Source organism: Pelodiscus sinensis, chromosome 1, assembly GCF_049634645.1.
Source record: "Pelodiscus sinensis isolate JC-2024 chromosome 1, ASM4963464v1, whole genome shotgun sequence".
NCBI classification, from domain to species: domain Eukaryota; kingdom Metazoa; phylum Chordata; order Testudines; family Trionychidae; genus Pelodiscus; species Pelodiscus sinensis.
In genome coordinates this window covers 323,397,238-323,418,578 of record NC_134711.1, presented here as the reverse complement: position 1 = coordinate 323,418,578, position 21,341 = coordinate 323,397,238, and the positions used below count along the sequence as shown (strand labels likewise).

The 21,341-nt window shown below is 45.5% G+C and overlaps 2 protein-coding genes across 3 annotated transcripts; both read right to left on the bottom strand.

The window, feature by feature from the left end:
* Positions 1-60: 60 nt before the first annotated feature.
* LOC142827123 (uncharacterized) lies at positions 61-4,657 on the bottom strand. Its single transcript, XM_075921010.1, has 3 exons — positions 4,056-4,657; positions 3,475-3,860; positions 61-72 (listed from the first exon to the last, which is right to left on the bottom strand). Exons 1-3 carry the CDS (start codon positions 4,603-4,605, stop codon positions 61-63), a joined length of 948 nt encoding a protein of 315 aa, XP_075777125.1. The 5' UTR covers positions 4,606-4,657.
* Positions 4,658-15,123: 10,466 nt separating this feature from the next.
* On the bottom strand, positions 15,124-21,060 carry LOC102463904 (olfactory receptor 2AT4-like). Of its 2 annotated transcripts, none has more exons than XM_075921278.1 (3): positions 20,127-21,060; positions 16,872-16,994; positions 15,124-16,630 (listed from the first exon to the last, which is right to left on the bottom strand). In XM_075921278.1, the coding sequence occupies exons 1-3, from the start codon at positions 20,206-20,208 to the stop codon at positions 15,651-15,653; spliced, it is 1,185 nt and encodes a 394-aa protein (XP_075777393.1). In that variant the 5' UTR covers positions 20,209-21,060; the 3' UTR covers positions 15,124-15,650. The 2 variants fall into 2 exon arrangements, with proteins under 2 accessions (XP_075777393.1, XP_075777398.1); XM_075921283.1 differs by having other exon boundaries at positions 20,133-21,060.
* Between the last annotated feature and the right edge of the window lie 281 nt (positions 21,061-21,341).

Genomic DNA, 21,341 nt, shown 5'->3' with positions numbered 1-21,341 from the left:
TCCCAATGATGCAGTTACTCAGCATTCAGTCTGGATATATAATGAATAATGTTCTTAAATCTATCCATGTAGCTTAAAAAGGAGAAAAAAGAGAATGTTTCATAAGAATGGCTAAAACAAAAGGAAGAACTATGTAGCACTTTAAAGACTAGCAAGATGGTTTAATAGGTGATGGGCTTTCGTGGGCCAGACCCACTTTCTCAGATCATATTCTGAAAGAGAATTGGCATGACCACACATTCCAAAGGAATACAAGGAAAAAAGTGAACACATTATTAAACTGACAAATCAGATTTAGAACAGAAGGTGGGGAGAGGGACAGAGAGGTTGGAAGGGAGGGAATAGCTGTTTATAAGTCAATGAATGGCTAATCAGGGGTGATAAGTGGGGAAGCTGTCTTTATGTGTAAGGTCATTAGCATCTTTGTTAAGTTCCATTCGTAAAGTGTCAAATTTAAGCATGGATGAAAGTTCTGAAGTTTCTCTCTGTAATCTGGTGTTAACGACCTTACTACATGCATCTTACTTCAAAGAGACTTTAGGACTATGTCCAGGTAGGTTAAAATGCAAACTGACAGGTTTTTCCCTGTGAAGATATCTGATGTCTGATTTGTGGGCATTGATTCTTTGGCAAAGTGTCTGAGAAGTCTGTCCAATATACATATCAGAAGGACACTGTTGGCTCATGATGGCATAAATTATATTTCTGGATGAACAGGAATATGTGTCCTTGATCGTATAACTGACAAGGTTAGGTCCAGTGATGGTGACTCCAGAGTAAATATGTAGACAAAGGTGGCAATGGGATTTGTTGCAAGGGAAAGTTGCAGGGTTGGTATTAATGTGATATATCCTGTGGCTGTTGGTAAGAATCTTCCTGAGGTTAGGTGGTTGTCTGTAGGGGTGTGTCTAGACTACATGCCTCCTTCGACGGAGGCATGTAGATTAGCCAGATCGGAAGAGGGAAATGAAGCCGCGATTAAAATAATCGCGGCTTCATTTAAATTTAAATGGCTGCCCCGATCTGCCGATCAGCTGTTTGTCATTGCCTATAGCCCCCAACTTAAACACCTCCAGTGCATTATCACTAACCTACAACATATACTGGAACAAGATACTACACTCTGAGAGGCTCTGAGAGACAGACCCATAGTCTCTTAGGGTACGTCTACACTACAGCGCTAGTTCGAACTAACTTAGTTCGAATTAGTTAATTCGAACTAAGCTAGTTCGAACTAGCGCATCTAGAACTAAAAACTAGTTCGAACTAGCGTTTTGCTAGTTCGAACTAGCGCGTCCACACTGATTGGACGCAGGGGGGCATTTAAGGGCAGCTGAAACCGGTTCTGGCAGGGCATCAGGTCAGCAGTTGCTTTGTGTGGCTGCTGTCTGAGGCTATCTGAGGCTCGTGCTTAAAGGGACCCCCCCTGGACAGCCGGTTCTCAGCTTTTCCTGCTTGCTTGCCAACCTCGCCGAGGGACAGCAAAGCGTCGGTCTCTGTGCCCGTCTGTGTCGGTGCTTCCCTTCGGGGGGGACTGCCGCAGGTGGCAACATGGAGCCACGGCTCGCCCTGCACCTTCTGGTGCACGTTCTGGACTTGCTACTGCAAGCCTGCCAGCAATGGCTCGAGGCTGCCTGGCACCACCTGGGGAACGTCAGCCCCCTGCCTCTCCGCCTGGCCGCCCTGGGGGCCGTGGAGGAGCCGCGGCGGCGCCCCGGCACCGGCGTGCCCCGCCGCATCTGGCGTCTGGACACCAGCAGCGACTGGTGGGACCGCATCGTCCTGGAGCGCTGGGACGACCGACAGTGGACCCAGAACTTTAGGATGAGGAGGGACACCTTCCTGGAGCTCTGCGAGTGGCTCGCCCCTGCCCTGCAAAGAAGGGACACTCGCATGAGGCCCGCCATCCCCCTCCAGAAGCGGGTGGCCATCGCCCTCTGGAAGCTCTCCACGCCGGACAGCTACCGATCCGTCGGGAACCAGTTCGGCGTGGGGAGATCCACTGTCGGAGCAGTGCTCATGCAGGTACGGCGCTCGTCGGCCACCGAGCCGGGGGGGAGGGGGGCTGCGAGGAGGGGATGGGCCGCCCCAGGGACAAAGGGGGGGGCGGGAGGAGGCGAAAGCGCCCCGCACCGGAGGGGTCGGGCTGTCCCGGCCGTACTACACGCCGCCAGGGGGGTTGCTTCCGGGAGTGGGGCGCGGGGCACTGCCAGGGCATGAATGCTCCCAGCCACCCGGGCGCCCCACTGATTGACGCTTTGCTGTGTCTCTCTCCGCAGGTGGTCAAGGCCATCAACCGGGTGCTGCTCCGCAGGGTGGTCCGCCTCGCCGACCCGGATGCCGTCATCCGGGGATTCGGCGCCCTCGGCTTCCCCAACTGCGGGGGGGCCATCGACGGGACGCACATCCCCATCCGTGCCCCGGAACACCAGGCGTCCCGGTACGTGAACCGCAAGGGGTACTTCTCCGTCATCCTGCAGGCCGTGTGTGACCACCGGGGACAGTTGACGGACATAAATGTGGGCTGGTCCGGCAAAGCACACGACGCCCGGGTGTACCGGAACTCCTCCGTGTGCCAGCGGCTGCAGGACGGGACCTTCTTCCCCGACCGCCACATCAGGGTCGGGGACGTGGACATGCCCGTCTGCCTGGTGGGGGATGCCGCCTACCCACTGCAGCCCTGGCTCATGAAGCCCTACACGGGGCACCTCAATCCCTCCCGCCAGGCCTTCAATAACAGGCTGAGCAGGGCCCGCATCGTGGTGGAGGGGGCCTTCGGGCGACTGAAAGCCCGCTTTCGATGCCTCCTCACCCGTCTGGACCTGGCCGAGCACAACATCCCTCCCGTGGTGGCGGCATGTTGTGTGCTCCACAATTTGTGTGAGCGGAAGGGGGAGGCTTTCTTGCCAGCCTGGATGGCTGAGGCTGACCGCATGGCTGGACACTACGGTCAGCCCCGCACCGCCGCCGTCCGGGAAGCCCAGCGGGGGGCCATCCGGATCCGGGAAGCCCTGCGGGACAGCTTCCAGGTGGAGGAGGAGGAGGACTGACCTCTCCCTGCATGCCCCACCGGGGCCTTCTTCCACCCTACCCCCCCCCCTTCCCCTTTCCCCTCCCTATCTACTGTACAATAAAGACACCTGTTTTTCCAACAAAAACGTCTGTTTATTTCAGAGAACTGGGGTGGGGGAGGGAGGAATGAAGGTGGGAGAAGGGAGGGGGAAACCTGGGACGAGGGAGCTGGAAGGGGAGGGGAGGGAAGGGAGGAAGGGAAAGGAAAGCTCAGGGGTGGGAGTCTGGGTGCCTCTCCCGTCTCGCCACACTGCGGGTCCGGGGGCGTCGGTGGGGAATGGTTGTGGAGGGGGGGGCAGAGAGGACAGGGGGTGTGGAGGAAGCAGGAGCGGAAGCAGGAGCGGAAGCAGGAGGAGCAGGGGGAGCAGGAGGAGCAGGGGGAGCAGGGGGAGCAGGGGGAGCAAGAGGGGGAGCAAGAGGGGGAGCAGGGGGAGCAAGAGGGGGAGCAAGAGGGGGAGCAGGGGGAGCAAGAGGGGGAGCAAGAGGGGGAGCAGGGGGAGCAAGAGGGGGAGCAAGAGGGGGAGCAGGGGGAGGAGGAAATGGAAAGCGGTCTAGCAGGCTCTGGAGGTGGCCTCGCAGGGCACGGCCCTGCTCCTCCAGGGCCTCCAGACTCCTCTGGCGCAGCCTGAGGTCCTCCTGGACCCAGTGGTCCTGGAGACGGAGCTGTCGGTCCAGGAACCGGAGATGCCGCCTCTGGTAGTCCTCCTGGTTCCTGGCTGTCCTGCTTGCCCGGGCGCGGGCGGCTGCTGCAGGCGGGGTGGTGCGCCCTGCAGGCCCCGGTGCTGCAGCTGTGGTGCAAGAAGACCAGCGGTCAATTACCCCAGGGGCCCAGGTGTGTGAAACCCAGCTCCCCTCTGCAAGGCCAGGGCCCCTGCAGGATCCCCAGCTGCTGCTCCGTAGTGGGCAAGGCCCAGGCGCACGGTCCCGGGGCTCCCTCTCGCCCCAGCCCCCCGTACACATAAGGGGAACACGAGGGTACTCACAGGTGGACGCCTCCCCGGCCTCTGATGATGCAGGCGAGCGGCTCTGTGGGGTGCCTCGGGGGTCCCGGGTCCTGGGAAGGCTGGCGGCAGGCTCCTGGCTCTCAGAGCCCTCTTCCTCCTCCTCGGTGTCCAGGAGCGGTCCCTCTGCCCCGGGGTCAATCACGTCCCGGGGGGCAGGGACGGCATGAGGCCCCAGGATGCGGTCCAGGGCATGGAAGTGGGGGCAGGCCTCCGGGTCAGCCCCTGGCAGGCAGGCCCGGGAGTAGGACTGCCGCAAGTCTTTAATCTTGCAGCGCACCTGCTCCCGGCTGCGCTGGTGGCCCCTGGCGGCCAGGCTGGCAGCCATGCGTCCGTAGACGGCCGCGTTCCGGTGGCTAGTGCGGAGATCGTGGACATTTGAGGCTTCCCCCCAAACCTCGATGAGGTCCACGATCTCCGCACTTGACCAGGCGGGCGCCCGCCTTTTGCGCCCCCGGGCAGGCTCCCGGGAGCCGCCAGGCTGGTCGTGGGGAGCAGTGGAGGGCTGGGAGCCCTCGGATGGCTGGCTCATCCTGTGGCAGGTGCAGGCTGTGCAGGCACGGGTGCTGGCAGCCTTGCAACTGGCACAAAGTGAGTAGCCATCCCGTGGCCCTTTAAGGGCTCCGGGGCCGGGAGGGGGGCAATAGAGTTTCCCTGGTGTTGGCCAGAGTGGCCACCAGGGAAACCTGGGAAGCCTTAGCCTCCCACTAGTTCGAACTAAAGGGCTACACAGCCCTTAGTTCGAACTAGCTAGTTCGAACTAGGCGTTAGTCCTCGTAAAATGAGGTTTACCTAGTTCGAACTAAGCGCTCCGTTAGTTCGAATTAAGTTCGAACTAACGGAGCGCTAGTGTAGCGCATAGGAAAGTTAGTTCGAACTAACGTCCGTTAGTTCGAACTAACTTTCTAGTGTAGACATACCCTCAGGGTGTGTCTAGACTACATGCCTCCTTCGACGGACGCGATGCGCCGACAAAGAAGCCTTTCTTCATCGGCACAGGTAAGCCTCGTGCCGATGAAGAAAGGCTTCTTTGTCGACGCATCGCGTCCAGACTGCCCCGATCTGCCGACAAACAGCTGATCGGCAGATCGGGGCAGCCATTTAAATTTAAATGAAGCCGCGATTATTTTAATCGCGGCTTCATTTCCCTCTTCCGATCTGGCTAATCTACATGCCTCCGTCGAAGGAGGCATGTAGTCTAGACACACCCTAAGAGACTATGGGTCTGTCTCTCAGAGCCTCTCAGAGTGTAGTATCTTGTTCCAGTATATGTTGTAGGTTAGTGATAATGCACTGGAGGTGTTTAAGTTGGGGGCTATAGGCAATGACAAGTGGTGGTCTATTGTTGGTTTTCTTGGGTCTATCTTGAAGTAGATGGTTTCTGGGTATTTGTCTGGCTCTTTCAATTTGTTTTTTTATTTCCCCAGTGTGTAATAGAGATTTACAAATGCTTAGTAGAGATCTTGAAGTTTCTGGTCTCTGTCAGTGGGATTAGAGCAGATGCAGTTGTACCTAAGGGCCTGACTATAGACAATGCATCATATGATGTGTCCTGGATGGAAGCTGGAGGCATGTAGGTAAGTGTAGCAGTCAGTGGATTTTCTGTAGAGAGTGATTTTTAATTTTCCATTTAGTGATTTGTACTATGGTGTCCAGGAAATGGATCTCTCATGTAGAATGGTCCAGGCTGAGATTGATGGTGGGATATAGGCTGGTAAAGTCTCTGTGGAATAAGTCCAGTGTTTCTTGGCCATGGGTCCAGATCATAAAGATGTCATCGATATAGTGTAAGGAGAGGAGGAGTAAAAGGGGACAGGATCTGAGGAAACATTGTTCTAAGTCAGCCATAATGCATGAGAACAATTGTCCTTCAAGCCCAGTATCCTATCTTCTGACAGTGGCCAGTGCCAGGTGCTTCAAAGAAAAAAACAGAATACACAACTAAGAAGTGCTCCATCCCCTGTCATCTACTCCCAGCTTCTGGAAATCAGAAGGTAGGAAGAAACAGAGCATCTTGAATAACAGTTCTTAAAAGCCCCACTCCAAGCACTCTGGCCGGCTTTGAGGGATGGCTCTGGATGGCCCTTTTAATGTCATTTTGAAATTATAAAAATCTGATTACAGTATACGTTTATTTTCTTAAAATTTTGGTGGCTTGAGAGTTATTGATAACTACAGTGTATAAACTGAATTAATAAATGCTGAGTTAGTCATAGAATAATAGTAAATAGAGAAGGATTTAAGGCATTGCCTCAACCAATCCACACTCATACACACATAAAAATATATATCTGCCATACACACATAAAAATATATATCTGCCACTGTCTTCTCCAGCTAATTTTGAAGAGATGGACTTCCACACTTTCTCCCGGGAGAGTATTCCACAGTCTCATAAATTGTATTTCTAGAAAGATTTTCATTTATTAACCCTATATATTCCTACTACCGCCGATATGATACAAAAGAGATCTGCAGAGCTTCCACAGAACACAGATGTCTACCAAATCATGGCAAAGCAGGGCGTGGGAAGTTTACATAGTTTATGCACATGTTTATGCACATGCACATGCACATGCATATGTGACAATAGTCAGCAACATTACTTTCATTACCAGATATTCATTTCTCCAGTTCCTGGCTGTAGCCTGCACCAGAAATAGAAATACCAGAATTCTGTGCAAAGAAAACCTTGTTTTTGTTATATTTGCAGCCTGCTTTTCACACTGTAAAGCATCAAATAAACACCTACATTTTATAAATGTGATACACTTAGGTACTACTACTAATTTCTGCTATCTGTGCTGTAGTTGTAGCTCTATCAGTCTGACAATAATAGAGAGATGATATTTTTCATTGGCAATGGAGAATCTCTCTTATGAGAGAAGACTAGAAGAGCTTGGTTTGTTTAGTTTAGCAAAACAAAGGTTGAGAGAGGACATATTTAAGCTAATACCATTAGCTCACAGACATCTAACTTTCCCCACCTCTAATATCATTAATTCACAGACACTTACCTTCCTTCCTTCCCCCCCGCCCCCTGTATCCCCCTTCTGTTCTGAAATGTGTTTTGTCCTTTTCATATGTGTTCATTTTTTTTAATTGTATCCTTTGGTATATATGGTTGTGACTATTTTCTTCCACTATTTGATCTGAGGAAGTGGTTCTGGCCCACGAAAGCTCATCATCTAATAAACCATCTTGTTAGTCTTTAAAGTGCTACATAGTCCTGCATTTTGCTTCAGCTACCCCAGACTAACACGGCTACATTTCTATTACTATATTTAAGCTAAAGGAATTTATTGGTACAAAAAATTGGTCATGTATAAATTAGAAAAATATTTCTAACCATCAGAGGTGTGAGGTTTCAGAACAGCCTCTTGCTTGGATAAAAGTGGAGGGAGGGGAGAAACAAAATACACTAGTTTAGGTTGGAGCTTGACAAGTTTATGGATAGGATGATGTTGCTTACAATAGAAATAGACTAAATTTCATGATCCAAGCAGTCCCTTCCAGATCTATGTTAATCTATATTAAGTTTTAAAATCTTTTCCTCTGTCCTTAGTACAGAAAATAACTACAGGTTGAACCTCTAATCCGGCACCCTCTGGTTTGGGAACATCTGTGCTCTGGCAATACTTTAGTTAGCTGGATGTCCACTTATCATGGTTGTGGCCAAATTTCCTGTGATCTCATAAAGTTTGTTTACAGACACTAGTCCTGGATCTCAGTGTTCTATGCTGTTAGTTAGCTCTAATTTACCCCTAAATGTCATTTAAGAGCCCAATAAGAGGTGGAAGTTTTGGTAATGTTGCTAGACAACATTCACTTCCTGTGGTACGGTAAATTATCTGCTTTGGTACTGGCCAGGTCCCGAGGGTGCTAGACTAGAGAGGTTTAACCTGTATTGGAAGTTTCTATAATCTCAACTATTATATATTTATACCTCTTCCTTTTTCTCTTCCATTTGCTATTATTTTTTTCAGCTGTGAAAAGTTTTGAGGATACAATTTGAATGAGAAATGCTGAAATATAAAAATAAAATTGTACTATACTGAATGAAAATGTTCTCCATTTTATAATCTTAAAATTAGCATTGACTTGAAACTCAAAGACATGCTACATCAAATAAAAGAATCTCATGGTGCCTGTACACAAATTAAATTATTTTTTTTGTTCTCTAGTTAGGATAAGATAAGCAAAATATTAAATCAAACGGAATCTTTAGTCTGGAATTTATGGATATTAATGTGATGATATAAACTGTACCTGAAATGTCAGAATTCCAGAGTTTATAAGACCATTGTTTCCACTGGTGTTGCACTTAGTGGTAGATGGAAGGCTACGGCTATAAAGCCTCTGGTAAATGCATTGATTGAGGTTCTGTGTTTGATCTGAACAAACTGTGTAGTCATTTTATCTACCTTCATATCCCCAAAGAGTAAATTACCATGGGTTTCTTGTCTACAATTAAGAGACTCATACACATAATTATTTTTCATGATAAACAATCCCAGCAGAATGTTAAATCTCAATTGCACTACAGAGTTTGTAATTTGTGTGAATTACATTGAACATTTGCCCAGACAAGAAAATTGCATCATGAGAAACTTTCATGAGGATGTGCCTTGTAGCCATTATTTTATATTAGATTCCATCCTGCTCCCACTGTCATTGGCTTCAATGGGAGACTGTTGGATCCAATTGGGGAATCCCAAACCCTTTGCATTACATGGCACTATTAAAGGCTACATCCATTAAAACTGCCAAATTATCTAGAAAGTCAACTAATCATGAAAAAAATGCTCAAGTCTTAAGTTTCTGAGGGATGGTCAGGGGAGCCCACATCCTCGCCAGGCTCCTGGGCATAGTGACGGGGTGCAGCTGCGTGAAACTGGAAGGAGGGAGCCTCATGTGGAAGAGGTGGGGCTGAAGACTGCCAGTCCTCTGCACCACCTGGACTATGACAACCCCCTATTCCTCAGCACTGCCTGGAGCACACCACACGGTGATCTAGTAGTGATTTAAAGGGTGCAGGGCTCCAGCTGTCACCATTTCCTCAGTAGCAGGGGTAGTGGTGGGAGCCCTGGATCCTTTGAATTTTCTGTATCTCTGGAACCAAGGCATTCTTCAGCAGTGGGGATTGCATTCTCCATTTCTTACCTAAGAGCAAATAGCACAGAATCCCTTGGTATTAGCAATGAAACATCAGTTTCCTTGGTTCTAGAGTAGACATAAAAGCAAAGTGAATGTTTTGCCAGCCAGGAATCAAAGAGAGGCCTGATTTGCAATGTTTCTGATTCCTTACTCTAGGCAATGTCGAACCATATGAAGACCTACTCTACCACACGGAAATGAGGCCTGATCAGAGTACAAATCTCAAGATCTCACTTACAAGGCCTTTGTCATTAATACTTGACGCTAAGTGTACCTATCATTTGAGGGGAGAGGGGGGCCCGTGCCCACCCTCACTTCCGGGCCCCAGCCCAGGGCCCTGAAGGGCATGGACCAGTTTTGGTCTGGGTCTGCCTGACAGGGGTGTCTGGCCGAAACCTGACAATCTGCGGGGTTTTGATATGGCCATTCCCTGGGCTACTTCCTCTCTGTTCCATCTCCCCTCCCCCGCTGCTGGCTTATCCGGCCCGCCACGGGCCAGCCACTTGTCGCTCCGGATGACCTTCTGGACCCTGTTGCTCTCCGGATTTTCGCGATGTCTTGACTTCTGCGGCCGCTGGTGCTTGCCCTCGCCTGTCCTCCGGGGACGAATGCTCCAATACCTGCCGTTTGTCTGCCTCCACACCCCCTCCTCCTCACCCAGCCCGGGGCTGCATTTAAAACTCCCACCGCGCCTGGCGCCAGAGGGGGATGTCATCCCGATATCACCAGCTAGCTCCGCCCCTCCCACAGCGTCCATGCCGCAGCTGCTGTGCCTGAGGCTGTCAGCTGGTCCACGGCGCGGGTACACCCGGCACAATGCCAGTGCACTCTTCCCCGTCACCCGAATAGGGCTTTTGCCGCGGGGGTTTTAGTGCGGGGTTGTGGGGCCCCGTCACACAGCCAAAGGTCAGAGCAGTGCGTGGTATGTGTGTGTTATACACCCGAATCTTCAACTGCTAGAACCGGGGTCCCTTCGCAGCGGGCAGCCTGGAGAAGGCTGACAGGAGCCCCATGGATCTATCCCCTGGAGGCAACACAATCCAAACACCCACCTCTTACTGCGTCTGCCCCTATGACCAGCTGGAGTTCTTTTAATTATGCCTGGTTCTGTTACAGCAACAGGAGGAGTCAGGTCAAAGCTTAAACAGTTAGGCTACGTCTACACTGGCCCCTTCTTTGGAAGGGGCATGCTAATTTTGAAAGTGGGAATAGGGAAATCCGCGGGGGATTTAAATATCCCCCGCGGGATTTAAATAAACATGGCCGCCGCTTTTTTCCGGCTTGGGGAAAAGCCGGAAAAAAGCATCTAGACTGGCGCGATCCTCCGGAATAAAGCCCTACTTTGAAGTAGGAATAAGAGATCCTCCGGAATAGGGCTTTATTCCGGAGGATCGCGCCAGTCTAGATGCTTTTTTCCGGCTTTTCCACAAGCCGGAAAAAAGCGGCGGCCATGTTTATTTAAATCCCGCGGGGGATATTTAAATCCCCCGTGGATTTCCCTATTCCCACTTTCAAAATTAGCATGCCCCTTCCAAAGAAGGGGCCAGTGTAAACGTAGCCTTACAGGTTTATTAAAGAGGCTTATAAAGCATGTGGTTACAATGGCTATTGTTCTACTTCTTCACTGCTAGCAAATACTGATCTTAAAATGGTCACAAAGGAAAAAGGAAAAAAAAAAAGGAAAAATAAAAATAAAAAACCCCCAAAGAAAACAGAAAAAAATAATGGTACCAAATGACAGCTTAATCTTTAAAGAGCTCTCATTCTAGGTGTGTGGGTTACACATGCACTAAGACAAAGGACACATACAGGTGCCATTTTTACCCCCTTCTGCATCCCTCGATTCCAGTGTGTCAGGCCAGGATCGGTCCCTCAATTCCTGGGAAAGACGAATACGAGGCTGGGTGTCCCCGTAGTCTCCTGAGGTAGATGGTAGATTGACGCTCAGAGTGAGTGTGCTGCTGAACCCACCTTTATACCCGTAGGGGCCCGTATCCTCTTTCTTATCTAAGATGCCAAATTGTGCTGGTTCGTCTTTGTGATGCCAGTTCTTACAAGGGAGTTGTAAACTTAATTTACACTTGTAAGAGAGATAAATTGGAAGTACTGGACATTCTTTTCTCAGCGGGAGATTTCCCTTTCAGGGACAGCCATGTGATTGTATCAATATAGGTGCTAGCCAAGACAGTTCTCGTCAGCTTATTGGCTTGATCACTGTCTCGTATCTGTTTACCGTTATCCAGGGTCACAGCAGCCAGCATATCCGGGCCTCTGTCAAGGCATCATAGACTATGCTGATTTTATTGCTCTGTGCACCCTGTGCGCTTTGAGACACCTGAGAGGGGCAAGCAAGATGGATGTGATGGGCGGGGGGGTTCATGTCTGGCTACAACCCCCCCATCTCTCCTGCTAAAGGGCAATCATCCCCTCAAACACTCTGTTGTTTTCCTAAGCTGCAGCAGCAGATAAAGCATCTCAGTGTATCCCTGATTGCACAGATATACAGTAAGGCTATGTCTAGACTGCGGGGGGGGGGGGAGGGGGAAGATATGCAAATTGTGGTTCACAATTTGCGTATCTTTTTCCGCTTCTTTTTTCGGAAGAGGCTTTTCCAAAATTTGCCTTGTCTATGCGGGGCCAAATTTCGGAAAAACCTCCTCTTTCAGAACATCCCTTATTCCTCTCACCGAGAGGAGTACAGGGATGCTGAAAGAACACACCCACTTTTTTGGAAACTGTTCCGAAAAAGTGGACACGTTCCCTGGACATGGCAGAGTTTTTCCGGGACACCTCTGGTATCCTGGAAAAACTCTGCAGTCTAAACATAGCGTAAGTGATATTTTTTCTCGAAGCATCTGTCAGCAGGAATTCTACTGTAGGTATGCACAGCCTACATATGTAAAATTGGAAACATTTAGTTTGCAGAGTCAGTTAGGCTGTGAATGCCCACTTCATGCCCCCCCACCTATCATGCACAAATGCTGAATGGTATCCAATCACCCCTCAGTTCCTTCTTGACATCTGTGGCAGTGAAAGGGAGCCTCAGGGTGTGTCTAAACTACACCCCTCTGCCGACAGAGGGATGTAGATTAGGCACATCACTATTGCAAACGAAGCAGGGATTTAATATCCCTTGCTTCATTTGAATAGAAATGGCCACCGATTTTTGCCGCCACAGCACTTTGCTGGCAAAAAGCAGCAGTCTAGACGGGGATCAGTGGACAAGAAAACCCTTTTATGACCTATTCTGTAAACCTCGTTGCACGAGGCATAAGGGATCGGTCGGAAAAGGCTTTCCTTGTTGACCGATCCCCATCTAGACTGCTGCTTTTTGCCCGCAAAGTGCCACGTCGGCAAAAAGCAGCAGTCATTTCTGTTCAAATGAAGCACGGGATATTTAAATCCCCGCTTCATTTGCAATAGCGATGTGCCTAATCTACATCCCTCTGTTGGCAGAGGGGTGTAGTTTAGACACACCCTCCGGGTCCACAGTTCTTCTGCATAGTATCTGAGAAAGTGTTAAGAGATTTATTTTTACTTTGTTAGTGTTACTATTTTTTTCTAATTTTTATAGATTTTGTTTGTGCTCAGTGCTACAAAGAAAACAACAGCTAACTTTTGAGAGGCAAAATCATTTCAGCTTGAAGACAGATGAAGCACTTTATTATTTGAAGGACTCGACAGCAACAATTTATCTCTTGGCATCTGTACTCCATTAAAAAAAGAGGGAAGCAGTCTAATCCTCCGTAATTCTTGATGCAGAGGTCATCTGTGCCTTCATACCAATACCACTCAAGGTCTCATATATAAAAGAGACATCATCTCCAAAAAGAAAAGAGAGGATCTTTCTCATCTACTGACACCTCATACTTGACATCTGGCCAAAGGCTGTAGGTTTGATGCTGCATCCGAGGGTCAAGGATAAGCTTGTGAAGACCTATTCCTGTACTTCTCTCCTTTTAACAAATGCCTTTCTTTTTTGGGGGAGATGTGACTTTATCCAGTCAGAGTCTGTTAGAAGTTATCTGGAAGAATATTCAGTTCAATTCCAGTCTACACCATTTCTATATTCTCCCTCTCTGTTCATAAGTGTAGTAATATATCTTAAAGGTAGAAATGTAGCTGTGTTAGTCTGGTGTAGCTGAAACAAAAAACAGGACTACATAGTCCTGTTTTTTATATCTTAGAGGGATACCTTTCTCAAACATTCATAAGTCAGCTACATGGAACTCTGTTCATACATTTACCAGCCACTACTCGGTTGTGGCAAATTCTAGATTAGGTGCCCTGTACGGCTGTGTTGTCTTCCAGTCATTATTTAGAGAGACATCCTACAACCTACCTCATTGAAAAATATTGCTAGTCAATCAACATTCAGTAGGATCTGTGTAGACAAAGGTTCTAGGAAGACAGAGAGATTTCTCAGCTTCTGATAACTTGAATTCCTCAAGAAACTTTGTCTGTGAGTATTCTATGACCTCCACTCCTTTTTAACTGACACAGTGTCCTACTCTTGGATATCTGCATTAGTGAAGGAACTGAGTCATGGTTGGGGCTATTCTATCCTTTATGCCCTTGGGAGGATGGGTGCGAAGCTTACAAGGTGCATGCACTGCTCCAACAAACAATATACACTGAATGTTTTTAAACTATTGATTGGAGATTCAGTAAAAATAAAATGAGAAAACTTTGTGTCCACAATGCAAACAAAACTGATCCTTAAAACTGGTGTTTATTATTTCTGTTCTGATGAGAAGATAGAATGGATGGAGCACAAAAAGGATGTTGTTTCAATATTTCCAGCCAGGAAGAATCCAGAAATTTTCAGTAATTGTAGAGCTGCCTGATTGAACCAGACCATTGGTCTCAGATGAGTAAGATATCCTTGATAAAGTCACACTACTCATCGAAACCTATTCTTGTTTAATTGAATGCATACAAATGTTTAGTTTATCTATCAGAGTATTAATTAATTATGACTTTACAGACATTTGTATGATGATGCTGAACACCCAACGTAAGCCATGAGCAAGTCATATGGAGATAGAGAGGTAGCATAGGAAGGAGCCAAGAGAAGCAGCCACCAGCACTGATTCTGAGCATACCTATGTTGTTAGGAATAGGCCCACTGAGCTGGAAACTAGAGTAGTGGACAGGCCCAGTTTCCCCTAACAGATATGAGGAAAGTGGTCCAGGACCTGTAATTGGAACAGAAGACTGCCTGAAGCAGCATAAAGACTGTATATTTGGTGGGATTTTGTTCTCCTGAAAGAAAGAAGTGCCACAGTGCAAACAACTGATGGAAGGGAGTACCGGAGAGGGCAAGAACTAATATCCTGACCCTGACCTAGCCACGGGAAGGAGTTCCTGTACCAAGCATGGTTCTTTCACATGCAAAAATTATAGAATTTCACAATATGATAAAATAAGAGAATTCATGGCACTTTTCTATTGCATTGACATCAAACTGCATCATTCTCTACATCCTGCCTTTCAACTTCTTCACATTCTTTTTCTCTAGGGGTGTGTCTAGACTACATGGCTCCGTCGATGGAGCCATATAAATGAGTTTACTAGACATAGCAAAATGAAGCAGCGATTTAAATAATCGCTGCTTCATTTACATCAAAATGGCTGCTGCGCTGTGCCGATCAGTTGATTGTCGGCACAGCATGGTAGTCTAGATGGGGATCAGCTGACCCCAGAACCCTTTCTCATCAGATCCTTTATGCCTCATGAAACAAGGCTTACAGGATCTGATGTCAAAGGATTCCAGGGTTGGCTGATCCCCATCTAGACTACCGCACTGTGCTGACAATCAGCTGATCGGCACAGCGTGGCAGCCATTTTGATGTAAATGAAGCGGTGATTATTTAAATCGCTGCTTCATTTTGCTATGTCTAGTAAACTCATCTACATGGCTCCATCGATGGAGCCATGTAGTCTAGACACACCCTAAGGATGCATCTACACAGCACCTGAAACTCGAAATAAGTTACACAAATGAATTCCAGGATCACTGAGAGATCATAAACACAATGCACCATGAAACAATTGTATAAGTCAGTGTTCACAATATGGACACTTTTGAACATCAGTGCTCACAGTACAGTTTTATGGCACTTGTACACACTTTACCTGAGGAGATTTCTCAATCCATGTTCGGTGGAGCCCCCAGTTCAGATTTTTGCTACATTCAGATCTTTATATACACGAAAACTATAAAAACATCTTTTGTCCTTTTCAGAATACAGAGGAAAAATTGCATGTTCAAAAATACTTGACATCAATAAGATGAAAATCACACCAATGCAGAGGAACCCAGATAAAAAAATCTTAATTAACACATTTTTAGGGGACTGATATAATGTATAGGTTCTGTGTGAAACTTCTGTGTTGAAATTAACTTTCCCCATGACATTACGGCTTTATAAAAGGAGGAAAGAGCTTCAGAAAAAGAAACTTGTTTACTGCACATTTTACTTCCTTGTTTCGCAAAGTGTAAATGAGTGGATTTAACAAAGGGGTTAAAATAGCAAAAACAACATTGCTCATAATGTGGACATCAATTGGCAAGTCTGTTCTGTAGGAAATATATGCCAGAGCAATGGATGAGTAGTAAGTGCAAACCACAATCAAATGGGAAGTGCAAGTAGAAAAAGCCTTACTGCGACCTACATTAGAGTTGATCTTTAATATGGAGATAATGATGTGAACATATGAAAGGGTGACAAGCACAAGTGGCAGGAATGAAACAGTCATGGCAATGGAGAAACCCAAGAAAGTCTGAAAAGCGACACTGACATCAGAACATGCTGCTTGCACAACTGCCAAATGATCACAAAAACAATTGTAAACTGTGTTTTTTTCACCAAATGTTAACAGAGTGGTCTGGAAGATGACAGGTATTGGTATTAACAATCCAGTTACCCAGGCACATGCTGCCAGTAGCAAGTTTACTTTTTTTGTCATTTTAACCGGGTAGTGCAAAGGATTACAAATTGCTTCATAACGATCATAAGACATGACTACAAGAAGCAGTGATTCAGTCACTGCTAAACCATGAAAACCGTACATCTGCAGGAAGCAGACGTGAAAAGAAATAGTTTTGGCATTGACCAGAAACATTGCCAACATTTTGGGAATCGTAGTAGTTGTAAGCAATATATCTAACACAGAGAGATTAGTTATGAAAAAGTACATGGGTTTGTGAAGTGTTTGATCGATCACAACTACAGCTATAATAATGGTATTACCAATTAGTATTATCAGATAGCATAACAAAAATACAAGGAAAAGAGGAATCTGGAAATCTTGAAGCGCAGGAAATCCAGTGAGATAAAAGTCTTTGGCAGAAGTATTGCTGTTGCAGTTGTTCATGGTCTGGTGGTTGAAAATATCTAGAGTGAAAAACATAGTAAAGAAGCAATCCTAATTATTTCAAGAAAGTCTGCAAGTTCATGAATAATTGTGTTTTGCAGAAGGTCTTTGTCAATAAACTAACATATTGCATGCAATTTTAGTTAATTTTCAGTGTCTTCCACTACAAATAATGTATTTATCCAGAATGGACAAGGATGGTGTCCCTAGACTTTGGTAGCAATTGGGAAAGGGTGATGGGATGGATAGCTTCATTCTTACCTGTTTTGTTCATTCCCTCTGAAACATCAGGCATTGACATCTTTTGACAGTATAGTGGGCTAGATGGGACTTTGGACTGACCCACTATGGCTGCTTCTATATTGTTATTTATATATGAAGCCCCTGGGAAGAAAATGAGATTAAGTACTATGTTGACAATAATTAGCAATACATCTGTTTCTAGGTGATGTAGCTACTCAGCTTTAAGCCTAGACATATAGGCATAGTCCACACTAGACAAGGCAGGTCAGTTTAAGGTATGCCATCCAAAGCCGAGTTATCAGAGTGTCTACTCTGCAGAAGGCTGATGAGAGCACACACTCCTGTTGGCTTCCCTTACTTCTCACAGAATGAGGAGTACAAAACGCCAGCAGGAGCTGCCCCCCCATTTTCAATATGGGGGTCTACACTAGATCCACTAAATCGAACACTAGAGTCGATCTTCTCTCTAGTGTAGACAAGCCCATAGTGATTGAGACCTTTGAATCTATCTGTTTAGTTTAACAAAGAAAACATAAAAGTAGCCATACTGGGATAGACCAATGGTCCATCAAACCCAGTATCCTATCTGCCGACAGTGGCCCAAGAGGAATATACAGAATAGGCAACCAAGGCATGTTCCATTGCCTGGCATCAACTCCCAGCTTCTGGAGATGAGAAGCTAGGAAAAACCAGAGCCTCTTGAGTAATAGCCATTGATAGCCTTATCCTTCATGGACTTATCTGCCTTATTCACAGAGCTGACAATTTTATAGATGTATCTCTTATCCCCTTTAGTCATCTATTTTCTATGGTCTCATCTCCACTTGCCAGAGGATCAGTGCTCTGGTGACTGATCCTCTAGGGTTCAATTTAGCGGGTCTAGTAAAGACCCACTAAATCAAATGCTGAGGGGCACCCCCTTCAGCCTCCTACTGCAGGGCCGCCCCAGAAAACCAGTGCAATTCATGTAGCTGGAGTTGCATACCTTGCATTGATTTTATCCATTAGCATAGACATGGCCTAATTAGAAAAATCCCTGATTTTTAATTTTTCCATTGATAGAAGTTGTTCCATACCATTACGCATTTTGTTGCCCTTCTCTGTACTGATTCTAATACTTAGATATCACTTTTGAGATGGGATCATGAGAAATGCCCACTGTATTCCAAGTATGGGCATACCATAGATTTATACAGTGACATTATAATATTTTCTCTGTTATTGTCTATCACTTTCTTAATGAGTCTTAATAGTCTGCTCTGGTGGGTTTTTTTAACTGCTGCTGCACATTCATCAGATGTTTTCAGCAAACTATCCACAATGATCTCAACATTCTTTTGTGGAGTATTAACAGCTAATTTAGACCCCATCATTTTGTATGTATCATTGACATTACATATTCCAGTGTCCAATATTTTGCTTTGCTTGACCAACCTTGAATTTTAACTGCCTTTTTATTGCTCAGTCACCTAGATTAGTGGGATTCCTTTGTAACTCTGCACAGTCTGCTTTGCACTTAACTATCATGAACAGTTTTCTCCCATTTGCAAATTTTGCCACCAGACTGTTTACCCTTTCATCATTTATGATTTTGTTGAGCAGTACCGGTTCCAGTCCCGATCCCTGGTGGAAAACATTATTTTTCTCTCTGCAATCTGAAAGCTGACTATTTATTCCCACCCCTTCTTTCCTCTGTTTTAATTATTTTCCTGTCCAGGAGAGGAACGCCCCTCTAATCTTATTACTGCTTATTTTGCTTCAGAGCCTTTGGTGAGGGATTGTGTCTTGTGTATGTTGAGCCTCTCAAACAACTCTAATAAATTAGTGAGGCATTATGTCCCTTTACAAAAGCCTCTGGACTTCTCCATTTTTTGAAGAACAGTTTTTGAATTGAGACTAAAATTGAACATATCATTCAAAGCAAGGACATCCAATAAATGTATGTAATGGCATTAGAATATATTCTATATTATCCTCTATTACTTCCCTAATAAGGCTAACATAGTGTTTGCTTTTTTGAGTGGTCCTTTGCTTTGAGGAAATATTTCTCTAAGTCAGCTGTGAACAACAAGAGGAAGATTTTTCTCCTGAGTCATTACAAGTTAAATGGAACTTAGAAATGTGCATGAGTAATTTCTGGTGTATTACCTTGCATTTCTGAATTCAAAGTATTCAGTTTCGACAGTTAAAGCCATTTATTATTTGGATCTTGGCAATTTTAAAGATTCCCTATTCCTAAGTGGCAAATCAACCATTGAGATCAGCTACACATTCAACCTGAAAATCTTTAGATTAAATTAAGGCTTTTATTCCCCGACAGAAAGGGAAGGTTTTAGTTTGTATGAAATATTTTATGTGGGATTGGGATTGCTTTTTAATGTCATTTTGATTTTTTTTCTGTTCCCCCTATTGTTTTTTTCAGTTCTGTAAAGATTTGAGGACACAATTTGAATGAGAAATGCTGTACTATAAAAATAAAATTGTTGTACTGTGCTAAATAAAACACCCACCATTAGTATGCTTAGTACTGACTTGAAACTCAGACATCATAAATCAATTTCAAAATCACATCCTTTAGTTCCTGTCAACAAATTGTATTAAAAATGTTTCTCTATGTGGAATGCCAAGTGGAAAAAACATACATCAAAACAAAGAATTAGTCTAAAATGTAGAGATAATAATGTGATAATATAAACTCTACCTGACTTGTGAATTCCAGAGATTATAAGAGCATTGGTTTCACTCGTGTTGCACTTAGTGATAGATGGACAGCTCCTACAATAAAGCCTCCAGCAAATACAGTGATTGGGGCTCTGTGTTTCTTTTGAACAAATTCTGTAGTCCTTTTATCTGCCTTCATGTCCCCAAAGATTAAATTAACATGGGTTTCTTATCCACAATTAAGAGACCGATTCAGATATATAATCATTTTCATGATAAACAATCCCAGCAGAGTTTGGAATCTCAGTTGCACTGTAGAGCTCATAATTTGTGTGAATTTCATTGCACATTTGAACAGTCAAGAAAATGAAAGCAAGGTGTTTCAAATGCCAAGTATGCAGCACGAGAAACCTTCATGAGATGTGCCATTGTAGCCATTATTTTATATTTGATTCAGTCCTTTTCCCACTGACATTAGCTTCAATGGGAAACTGTTGAGTAATCCAATTGAGTAATCCCAATTTTTTTTCACTGCATGAAACAATTTAAGGCCACATTAATTAAAACTGCCAAAACATCCAGAAAGTCAATTAATCATCAAAAAATGCTTACTCTTACGTTTCTGAGGACCAATGTCAAGATTGATGTGCAAGTATTTCTGCTCTTTAAGTTGGATTAAAGCTATTCTTGACATCACAGTTGAGTGATCCTTCGTTCTGCATATTCTCTACCCCCATTATTGTTTGTGTAATATCCTCATGACTAGTATGGTCTTGAAAATGTGATCCTCCTGATGTAGGCTTCTTGTTTCTGAAGTCATCTATGATCTGTGAGATAACATGGGAAGACATGTCATCAACTGGCACCAATATGGACCATTACCAGCCAATACTTGCCCATCATACTTTGACGCTCATGAAATGATGTAGTCACACCTTGAGCTGCGGTCTCATGGCCTTGGCAGGATTTTGTTTCCTTTCTTTTTAGTACAGAACCATCAACATGGATCATTTGTCTTTTTTGGGTGGCTGAACATCTATGGCAGGGCTGGATTGGGGGGCGGAGGCTTGCCAGGCAGCTGCCTGGGGCACCAACCTATGAGGGGCACCTGATTGAAGTGGTAAGGGGCGCTGCACACCCGGGGCTGGGCCGCGCATGCGCCCGCTGCCCAGGGCGCAACTATGGTTAGGTCTGGCACTAATCTGTGGTAACATCTATGGTAAATCTACGGTATATCTTGGAGGGGTACTTAACTCTAACATTCAGAAGGCATCTACTTGGAGTTCTGTTAATAAATTTACCAGCCACTACTCCATTGTGGCAAATTCTAGATAAGGTGCCTAGTACGACAGCATTGTCTTCTGGTCATTATTTAGAGAGATGTCTTGCAACCCATCTAGTTAAAAAATACTGGTAGGCAGTCAACATTCAGTAGGATCTGTTTGGACAAATGTTCAAAGAAGACAGAGAGATTACTCAGCTTCTGATAATTCAAAATCCTCAAGAAACCTTTGTCCATGTGGAGTCTATGACCTGCCCTTCTTTTTAACTGACACAGTGTCCTACTCTTGGAATCTACATCAGTGACGGAACTGAATGATGGTTGGGGCTGTTCTGTCCTTTATGACCTTAGATAGAAGGATTAGTATGAAACTTACAAAGTGAATGCACAGTTCCAAAAGACACTATGCACTGAATGTTTTTTTTAAAGTTATTGATGGGAGATTCCGTTAAAAAAAAAATTAGAAAGACCAACATTTTGTGCCCACAATGCAAACTCAACTGTTCATAAAACCTTGAAATGAGCATTGGAAAAGTACAATGGTA